The sequence below is a fragment of the Elgaria multicarinata genome, chromosome 6, assembly GCF_023053635.1.
Source record: "Elgaria multicarinata webbii isolate HBS135686 ecotype San Diego chromosome 6, rElgMul1.1.pri, whole genome shotgun sequence".
NCBI classification, from domain to species: Eukaryota; Metazoa; Chordata; class Lepidosauria; order Squamata; family Anguidae; genus Elgaria; species Elgaria multicarinata.
This window is the reverse complement of record NC_086176.1, coordinates 14,292,290-14,302,720: the sequence shown is the minus strand read 5'-3', so window position 1 is coordinate 14,302,720 and position 10,431 is coordinate 14,292,290. Positions and strand designations below refer to the sequence as shown.

The window sequence follows — 10,431 nt, the reverse complement described above, 5'->3', positions numbered from 1 at the left end:
TAATCACTTTCAGAGAATGCAGTTACAATTTTTAACGAAGTGGTGGTTGATTTGAGAATACAATTGCAAGTGTACAGTTTTTAACAAGCAGTTGTTAATTTTAAAAATTGTAATAAAATTGTAATAAAGTGTAATAAAATTTAACATGCCATTTTTGTTAGCCATTATTATGTCTTAAGATTTCATTAAGACCTGAACATTAGCAGCTCGTATCAAGATTTGAAAACAAGCAACTACATGAAGGATTTAAACATTAGCAATTGCAAGTTACAATTTATTATTATATAATTTATAATCAGTTACTGCTTGTTCAAAAATACATTAGCAATTGCATGTTTTAAAAGAGCAACTGTGTTCAAAACAATACATCAGCAATTGCATGTCAAAGATAGCAACTGTATTAAAGATTTACTATTGCTTGTTAAATATAGCAACTGCATGTTAAACTTTATTACAACTTTATTACAATTTTAAAAATTAGCACTCACAAATTATACTTACAAACGGCATCCTCTGAAAGTGATTATATTTGTGTTCTTCAGCAGCTTAATAGGTTCCTTTCTTGGTTATTGGTTAACTGTGAGAGCCCCTCTTCCCCTTTTTGCTGTTTATCCTCACAACAACAACCCTGTGAGGTAGGCTGGGTTGATAGTCTGTGACTGGCCCAAAGTCACCCAGTGGGTTTCCATGGCTGAGTGGGGACTAGAACCTGGATCTCCCGACTCCCAGTCTGACACTTTAGCCACTACACCACACTGGCTCTTTGGCCCTAACCCCACTACACCAACTCACTCCCTGGGCTTATTAGAGACCCCTTCCTTCCTGCCCCTGTACCATGCTTCAACCCCCTCACCCCACCCGTCACCTTCCCTCCCAACGCTCCTGAATCCACAGCCTCCTGGTACACAAACCTCTCCCTCCCTTCCACTCTCATTTCCTTCTCTTCAGAACTAACCATGTATACCTGTGTTCTGCCAAGTATATGACCCCCCTGCAGTGTTCTGCAATGCTACCTACTCATTAGGGCCTACTGGCAATATTCTACAGGGAAATCCACCATAGGCAAGTGAGTGTAAAAACGGAGCCACACAAATCGCTTCTTCCGTTGTATATGACAAGTACTAAAAAAGGATAGCTATCCATTTCCCAAGCAGGCAAGGGAGACGGCACCCATCACTCCACTGCTATAATTATCTCATCATACAAGTGGTAGCTGATTGTACCTCCCACTCCCTACGCCATGACTGTAGAATCCGTTCAGGGTGGTGAAGAATGTAAGGTGTGCCAAGTTTAAGTCTGCTGCTGAATTTGCTTTCTGCCATTACACTACAAAAAGTGACAGCCTTTTTTCTAAAAAAGCAAGTTTTCATTTCCTATCTTTCACACACACACCCTTTTATTGAAAGATGGTGTACAGAACAGGAAGTTGGATCAAGGATCTATCTTCTGTGAGGGGAAGGGGTCTGCTGGCAGGAGGTCCCCTCTGCCTGATTTTGAGGGATCCCCCTCCCCAACACCTCAGCTCGCCCCCTTCAGCAGGGTCTCCTCCGTGTAGCGTTTTCAGGGGCTGCAGTGGGAAAGATCCAGACTGATCCAGCTCCAAACTTTGTTATTTTATCCCCTCTGTTTTGTGTCCTCTTTTCCAATAGAGGTGAGGAAGTATAAGAGTGAGAGACAGGAAACGACAATTAACTTTATTTTTTTATTGGGCTGTCAAGTTTGGTCATAATGAAAGAAAGCAACTTGGCGAGTGAACACAACACAACCCTACACTTTGCCACACTCTAAACATAACAGTGGTCCGTCACTCTTCCCTTCCCCAGCTACGAAACACTGAGTTTTAGTTCATGCTATTGGGGGCAAGGTAGAAGAATGGCAGCTAGAAATAGACTCAATCAGTACATGCTGGTTCAAACAGGCTGGGTTTCTTTATGCGGGCAGATGTCAAGACCCTGCTCGCCCACCCCCATCCTTTCACACAGCCAATCCATCACCTGAGATGAGAAATTGCACTTGCCAAAATTCCCACCCCAACCTGCCTCTTGAAGTTGCTATGCGTGTGGTCAGCCTACTTCTATAATGCCTCTGCAGAGAGGGGGGAAAAAAACCAAACGCTTAACAAAATGTTGGTGTTTAAAATATAGGACTTTTTATTTTGCTTTATACAGGTTTTCTTTAATAAAACTTTACAATGGTGTGTTTTTCAATTTCCTTTAAAAAGGCCATGTGGAACAAACGATCCAACCCAGTTAAAAGCTTTAAAAAGTTTTCTGAAAGATTAGCAGCCTTCTGCAGTTAAAATTCAATTGCTGTTACATGGGCAGTCAATGGCTCTAATCCAGCCTTCCTCAACCTGGGGCGCTCCAGATGCGTTGGACTGCACCTCCCAGAATGCCCCAGCCAGAGGGCTGGGGCATTCTGGGAGTTGTAGTCCAACGCATCTGGAGCGCCCCAGGTTGAGGAAGGCTGCGTCTAATCCCTCAAACGTTAGTTGTGACCAACTGCAATCGTATACATGTCTACCCAGAAGTAAACCCTATGAGTTCAATGGGGCTTATGCAAAAGTAAATGGGTATAGGATTGCAATCTAAATCTCACTGAAAGGCAAGGGCAATTAACTTGATCACAGCTAACATTTAACGCTGGGTTCAACAGGGCAGTTACAACTCAGGGGCCCCCATTTTATGAGCAGCTCAGGCCGCAATCCTAAAAGCATTTTCTATGGAGTAAGCCCCACTGAAGATGTTGAATTGGATCCAGAATCTACCTCTTCCCAGCAGAAGGGCTCGTGTTTACGGGAGGCATCTGATCCAGCGGAAACATCCTATTGGCTGAAAGGAAATGGGGACAGGATTTTCCCCTCTTGCAGTCCCTTGCCCCCCCCCACATCTGCTCCAGAGGTTTGGGGGACCCACTGGCAGACTGGGGGAAGTGGTGTTGGGGGCTGCAAAGGGTTCTACCCTGGCAATGCTCCCACTGGCAGAAAAGAAACTGGATCCAACCGGGTAGGACTTACTGTGGAGTCTCACTGATTGCAAAGGTGCGCATAGGATTGCTTACATGGCATTTCTACAAAAAGAGTCTATTCCAGCGACAACTTGCCGTGGGTTGTGTATATTGCAATCCAAGAGGAACTTTGTGTAACGAGTACAAATGTAACTTGATGAAGGAACGGCACAGGGGAGGAACCACAGCTCAGTAGTAGAGCAACTATAGGGTGACCCCATATGAAAAGGAGGACAGGGCTCCTGTATCTTTAACAGTTGCATAGAAAAGGGAATTTCAGCAGGTGTTATTTGTATATATGGAGAACCTGGTGAAATTCCCTCTTCATCACCACAGTTAAAGCTGCAGGAGCTATACTGCAGCGATACTGTGACCAGATTTAAAAGAGGGCAGGGCACCTGCAGCTTTAACTTTATTAGATTGTAAGCCTATGCGGCAGGGTCTTGCTATTTACTGTGTTATCTGTACAGCACCATGTACATCGATGGTGCTATATAAATAAATAATAATAATAATAATAATGAAAAGGAAATTTCACCAGGTTCCCCATATATACAAAGGACACCTACTGAAATTCCCTTTTCTATGCAACTGTTAAAGATACAGGAGCCCCGTCCTCCTTTTCATATGGTCACCCTAAGCAACTACAACTACCACAATCCTTCAGTCAGACCCCACTCCAACTGGACCTGCTCTTAATGCTACAAGAGACAGCCACTGGTTCCACAAAATCTAAAAAAAGGCCTCAATAAGTCAACGTGTCATCACAAGTTTACATTCCCCCCCACCCCATCCAATCGAAGTAGACATATCTGGCTAATAAATCAGATTGAATCCCATTATGTAGACCAAGGGGATTCAAGAACCCCTCCCTACCCCTCCCAGAAACGTCTTGTTAAGACAGACGTATTTAGATATTTTCAAAGGTTCAAGCTAACTTGCACCCTTTGGTTCTCTTGCATAAAACCAAACCACATTCGGGGCTGCGGCCCCAGCCTGGAACCACTGCAAACTCACGCCCCAGGAGTCCCATTTTCTTTGTCTTCCCGCACATTATTTTAAAAGCCAACATCACCATATTTTGAGACCGCTGGTGAGAATAGTGACAAGGCGATTCTTCCTGCGAGAAACCTTTTGCAGTGTACACTGTATCCTTTTGCAGAACAATGCACGCAACAAAACAGCTTGAAGGAGCCCAGATGTGTCGCTTGGCCTTCTTGAAAGGTCAACATATTCTGATTTATGATTGAGCTCTGACTTATGTCTACTTGACATTACTATTTGGCCAGGTCCCAGGTGATATAATTACTACACGCTTGCACTGCTTTCTCAGCCTAGAAGAAAAGAACTTCATTTCTGGCAGGAAAGGGAGATTTCAAGCTGTCTCAATCAACATTCAGCATTACTGCAGCATCTAGACCAACTGGCATTTTGGCAAGTCACTAAGTCAATATATTTAAAGAAGAAAACATATTAAATAAAATAACTGGCGATGTCTTGTCAGTAGGGACGAACTCCGCTCTGATAATGCCACTCACCTCTTATGTGTCTGTTCACCACCTCCTCTGAACCACTTTGCTTTTGCTGGCAGGACAGGTACCAACTGAGAGGAAATGTGTTTGGGAAGCTTTCAACCACTGACCTAGAAAAGAGCTCTTACCTCACTCGGCAACAGAAAAACTGGCTTCCCTAGCCTGAGTGAAAGTGAAGTGCCTTTGTGACATCAGCAGCCAGTAGACCAATCCGCTCCCTGACCCAGAACAAAATTCTGAGAAACCAATACAACTAAGGAAAAGGCCAAAGAGGTCTGAGATAAGAAAGGGGATTGGCTTAATGGCTGCTGATGTCACAAAGGCACCACTTTCTCTCTTATGGACATGGCCCATGGGATGAGTTACAGCTGAACAGGACTGAAGGAGGCCTGGAGGCCAGAGGTAAAGTTTGCAGAGGAGGCAAGTGCCCAGAGGAATTCAAACGTGGAGCAAGCCACCTGGGAAGGGTTGTCACCAGCGGTGGCCACATTCTACTGAGACTCCCACCGTTATTTAGTGACCATTGCACCAGTAGGGCAAATAACAAGCATCTGAATGCAAGCTCATTTGCTTGAGCATTGGACACATGTAGGAAAGTTTCTAGCTTGGTCTCCGAGTAAAAGGAAAGGCAGCGGAAAATATGCAGGGTTCACAGGATAGTGCAAAAGATGCTCCCGTTGTTGTGGCAACCGCCATCCACCCTAGCAGCTAGCCTGGCGGTCATGTTTGAGCCTTTTTGACTGTTCCCAGCTGTTGACGCTCCTCGGGTGGATCCTTCGATGTGAGGTCTCGCTGGAGGGTTCTCCAGAGTCCAGGCAACATCAGACCTGGAAGAATGGGAAGACATTACATAGAATCATAGAACCATAGAATAGCAGAGTTGGAAGGGGCCTACAAGGCCATCGAGTCCAACCCCCTGCTCAATGCAGGAATCCACCCTAAAGCATCCCCGACAGATGCTTGTCCAGCTGCCTCTTGAAGGCCTCTAGTGTGGGAGAGCCCATAACCTCCCTAGGTAACTGGTTCCGTTGTCGTACTGCTCTAACAGTCAGGAAGTTTTTCCTGATGTCCAGCTGGAATCTGGCTTCCTTTAACTTGAGCCCGTTATTCCGTGTCCTGCACTCTGGGAGGATCGAGAAGAGATCCTGGCCCTCCTCTGTGTGACAACCTTTTAAGTATTTGAAGAGTGCTATCATGTCTCCCCTCAATCTTCTCTTCTCCAGGCTAAACATGCCCAGTTCTTTCAGTCTCTCTTCATAGGGCTTTGTTTCCAGACCCCTGATCATCCTGGTTGCCCTCCTCTGAACACGCTCCAGCTTGTCTGCGTCCTTCTTGAATTGTGGAGCCCAGAACTGGACGCAATACTCTAGATGAGGCCTAACCAGGGCCGAATAGAGAGGAACCAGTACCTCACGTGATTTGGAAGCTATACTTCTATTAATGCAGCCCAAAATAGCATTTGCCTTTCTTGCAGCCATATCACACTGTTGGCTCATATTCAGCTTGCAGTCTACAACAATTCCAAGATCCTTCTCGTTTGTAGTATTGCTGAGCCAAGTATCCCCCATCTTGTAACTGTGCCTTTGGTTTCTATTTCCTAAATGTAGAACTTGGCATTTATCCCTATTAAATTTCATCTTGTTGTTTTCAGCCCAGCACTCCAGCCTATCAAGATCACTTTGAAGTTTGTTTCTGTCTTCCTGGGTATTAGCTATCCCACCCAACTTGGTGTCATCTGCAAATTTGATAAGCGTTCCCTGCACCTCCTCATCCAAATCATTAATAAAAATGTTGAAGAGCACTGGGCCCAGGACTGAGCCCTGCGGTACCCCACTCGTTGCCTCTCCCCAGTTTGAGAAGATTGTTCGTTGAAGGTCATGATTGTTGAAGCTCCATTTCCTTAAGAACAATGCAGGAGATAGAGTCAGAAGTAAATCCAAACAGCGGAATGCGCCAAAAGTCTCTGGGGGTTGCGATCACTTTGTAGCCACTAGGAGGGTTGAGAGAGAGCGCCCAACTGAGCACACGCTACTTTGACAAGCCAAAGGTCTGCAGGGTGAATGGATTAGCATCATAGAATAGTAGAGTAGGAAGGGGCCTACAAGGCCATTGAGTCCAATCCCCTGCTCATTGCAGGAATCCACCTTAAAGCATCTCTGACAGATGGCGCTTTGCAAAGTCTGAACTTGCTCTTCTGAAAAAGGCGAGTGCTCCTGCCAGCTGGTGTTTTGATTGAACAGAAGGCAGGGTGCCAACGCTCCCAGTGAGTACACTGCAAGAAGCTACTGAACCCCCTTTTGTTGACTGTCCCTCTTAAGGATAAATGAACCCTATATTTTTAACAGGCCTTGTTACCGTAGGGTCCCTTCCTCTAAGACCCTAAAAAGTATCTGGGCAAGTAGAGTCCAAGAGAAGCTTTATCTCTTGATTCTGCTGAATGCATAAAAGTGGGCCTGCAGCTAGAAGGCTTAAGCAGATCAGCTGTTCTCGCACGCCACACCTTCACTTTTGAATTAGGGCATTTCTACATGAGGCTTTTATCCTGGAACTTTACTGGGGCTTCTGTTTCCAGATTCTTTGCAGGATTTAGACTGGCTCTTTTACACGTGCTTTTTTCCAGGGGGGTTCTTTCTCTGCCTTTCTATATGTTTCATTATATAGCCACTAGATGGCACTGTGGTATAGCTGAATTCCACAATTACATGCCATTCAGAAAAATATTGCAATCTAAAAAACAACAGCATGATAATAGTTACAAAGCATAGGAGAGGCCTGAGAAGATGACAATGTTGTGTAAAGGACCCGCCAACTACAGTGAACTACAATCACAAGCACACAATAAAATCCTCGTGTAGAAAGGCTCTTACAGACAGAAAGAAACTGGGATCTGAAAAGAACTAAGCAAGACAAGGGCACAAGAAGTGAATTTCAGGATTACTTGAAAGAGGATTTTTGATCCAGTGCCCGTGTGTTCAGATCCTACACTGCATGGGATTCATGGAAGCATTACATGGAAGCAATCCTAGGTTGTCCATGGACAGGTAAAGAAAGAATCTGTCCATTTTTCTTCAGGATCATCCATGGCCCCAGAATGTTGCACGGGGTTTTGTGCAGCCTTCCCCAAACTGGCGCCATCCATGTGTATTGGACTACAATGCCTATCATCTCCAGTCAGCAGCGACTAATGCTGCTGCTGGCTCAGAGTTGTAGTCCAACACTCCTGGCAGGCGCTGTATTGAGGAAGGCTGGCTTAGTGGAGTCAAAACTTATGTCACTGTTTGTGTCAGGAGACTGAAAATAAATAGTTATCAGAAGCTGGGGAAATTTATCCTCTAGATTCCTAATGGCTTTAAAAATTATTGCAGGTGGTCTCTTAAGGAATATGTACATGACGAACATAAAAAGTGTTTTTTTATATTCATTTATCCCACCAGACACACACACAGAAGCCTGAGAATAGCACTCTTCAAATACTTAAAAGGTTGTCACACGGAGGAGGGCCAGGATCTCTTCTCCATCATGCCAGAGTGCAGAACACGGAATAACGGGCTGAAGTTACAGGAAGCCAGATTCCGGCTGGACATCAGGAAAAACTTCCTCACTGTTAGAGCAGTACGACAATGGAACCAGTTACCTAGGGAGGTCATGAGCTCTCCCACACTAGAGGCCTTCAAAAGGCAGCTGGACAACCATCTGTCAGGGATGCTTTAGGGTGGATTCCTGCATTGAGCAGGGGGTTGGACTCCATGGCCTTATAGGCCCCTTCCAACTCTACTATTCTATGATTCTATAGGCTTTGTGCAAGTAATGACATCTCTCTAATGGAGATCACAAAGCCCCTTCACAGAACTACAATTCCCAGAGTTCCTTGAGGGCTTTCATGACAATCCAATGGATTTATTTTCTGAAATGCAGAGCGCATCCCAGGGATGGAAATGCCTTCAGCAAGGCTTTCCCATTCACTGAAGTCACAGAGGAGCTGCTTGGGCGTACCTTTTTTTGAAGGCAAGGAGCTTGTTATTCCGAACGATGCTGCCTTCCACATTGGACACCTGCTGCAAAATGCTCTTTTTGGACTTCCCTTGAAAAATCACATTGTCTTGCACAGAGGCTTTGGTCTGGTCAAGCATCTCGATGCCATAACCTCGAAAGGAGTGGATTCTGTTCTTGGTTACCTGAAAGGGCAAGAAAGAGACAGAACGTTAAAATTCTATTCCTGCTAATAACAACCTCAAGTGGTTGAGTGCCAATCAGTTTGGCAAGAACCATCCCCAACCCCCATTGGTGGCATAAAGTATATTCTTGCTCTTAAACACAACAACCTGCTATTCGACAATGCCGAACTGAAAAGCTCACAAGAATCGCTAAGACAACTTGGAGATATCTATCAGCGGCTAGAACATGGCAAAGTCATAATAATAAAGTCTAAAAATATTTATTGCCTACATTGAACAGTTGATTGACTGACTGTGTGTGTCTGTTAAAAAGTCGGGCTCTCAGTGCCAGTGAACACTTTGTCTACTTTTTGTCTGGCCTTTTCTGGGACCAACATTCATCACCGAATCTCGCTCTCTACAGAAGCAGAACCCTCGCGGACTGTTCAGAACTGTTTACTTGTTCTGCAACTTCTCCTGGGGTAAGCAATGGATCCCTGTCAGAAGGCAGATGAAAAACAGCACCACCAGCAGCGATAACAAGCTGTCCTTAAATCTACTTATCAGCAATCTATCGCAGACCTTGGAGTGGGATTAGTGGGCAGTGTGGTGGCATTATAGAGACCTGGGTTCAAATCCCCACTCTGCCTGCCATGGAAGCTCATTGGGTAATCTTAGGCCAAGGATCCCCAAACACACTCGTGGGCTCACCACTGGCGAGTATTATTATTATTGATTTGCTCTGGCAAGAGAACAAGACCAAGGAGAAGCCGTACCTTTCTTCTATGCCTGAAGGAGTGCCAGGACTCTCTGGGGTATTAGGCCGACTTCAGAAGCACAGGAGAAAGGCAGGCGCTCCCCATGCTGCTGCTCTGAACCTCAGAGACACTTGCAGAGCCTTGAGACTTCTGGCTACTTTCGGAGGTTCTCAGATTTAGTGCAGTGGCAACAGGCTCCCATCCCTCTCAGCCCTCCTCAACAGGAATGCCGGGTCGCAAGCGCAGCAGCGTGTCACAAGACCCTGCTCCCTTCCCCTCTGGAGGAGGTGGGTCGAGTCATGGAGACGACCCATTTTGACTGGCTACTAAAGAGAGCCAGGATCTGTCGCCTTGGACCTTTCTTATTCAAGCACACACCTTCATGTCAGCAGCCTGCAACAGCTTGAGGCCACACCCCTGGTTGCCGAGAATGTCATTCTCGGTGACGATTCCGTCGCCCTTGGAGGCCACACCGTGGCTGCTGTTGTCATAGATGCCGTTGCCGCGCAGTTCCACCCTGCACTCAGCTTCCACCAAGACACCACCGAGGCTATTGCAGGAGATGCTGTTGTTAGCTATTCGCGTGAGCTGGTTGCTCTGGAGCACAGCAACCCCACAGTCATGATTGGCATGGATGGCGTTGCCGATGATGTTCAGGGCCTCGCTGCTCTTGACATACAAACCAGCAGCTACAAAGAAAGGTGGGGACGGACACACACGGACACACACACACACACACCAGAATCAATCAACTACCTTAATAAAAGATAGAAACGCAGGAAAATATCTACAAGTCAAAGGACTAAGATGCTGAACAGCAGGGGTAAGAACATAAGACTATAAGAAGAGCCCTGCTGGATCAGACCAAAGGTCCATTACCTGGGCATGGTAATGGACTGGATGAGGGCTAATAAACTGAGACTCAATCCAGACAAGACGGAGGTACTGTTAGCGGGTGGTTCATCTGTCCGGCGAGGTGAT

General features: G+C 45.8%; 1 protein-coding gene across 1 annotated transcript in view; it reads right to left on the bottom strand.

Annotated features, from left to right (window-relative positions):
• Positions 1 to 3,908: 3,908 nt before the first annotated feature.
• The window catches only part of FBXO10 (F-box protein 10), a 37,342-nt gene continuing 30,819 nt past the window's right edge, over positions 3,909 to 10,431 (bottom strand). Inside the window, exons 9-11 of the mRNA XM_063129081.1 lie at positions 9,829 to 10,139; positions 8,532 to 8,713; positions 3,909 to 5,365 (exon numbers count right to left, since the gene is read on the bottom strand). Of these exons, the coding sequence (XP_062985151.1) occupies positions 5,188 to 5,365; positions 8,532 to 8,713; positions 9,829 to 10,139 (671 nt within the window). The 3' untranslated portion in view covers positions 3,909 to 5,187. The remainder of the gene's footprint in view (positions 5,366 to 8,531; positions 8,714 to 9,828; positions 10,140 to 10,431) is intronic.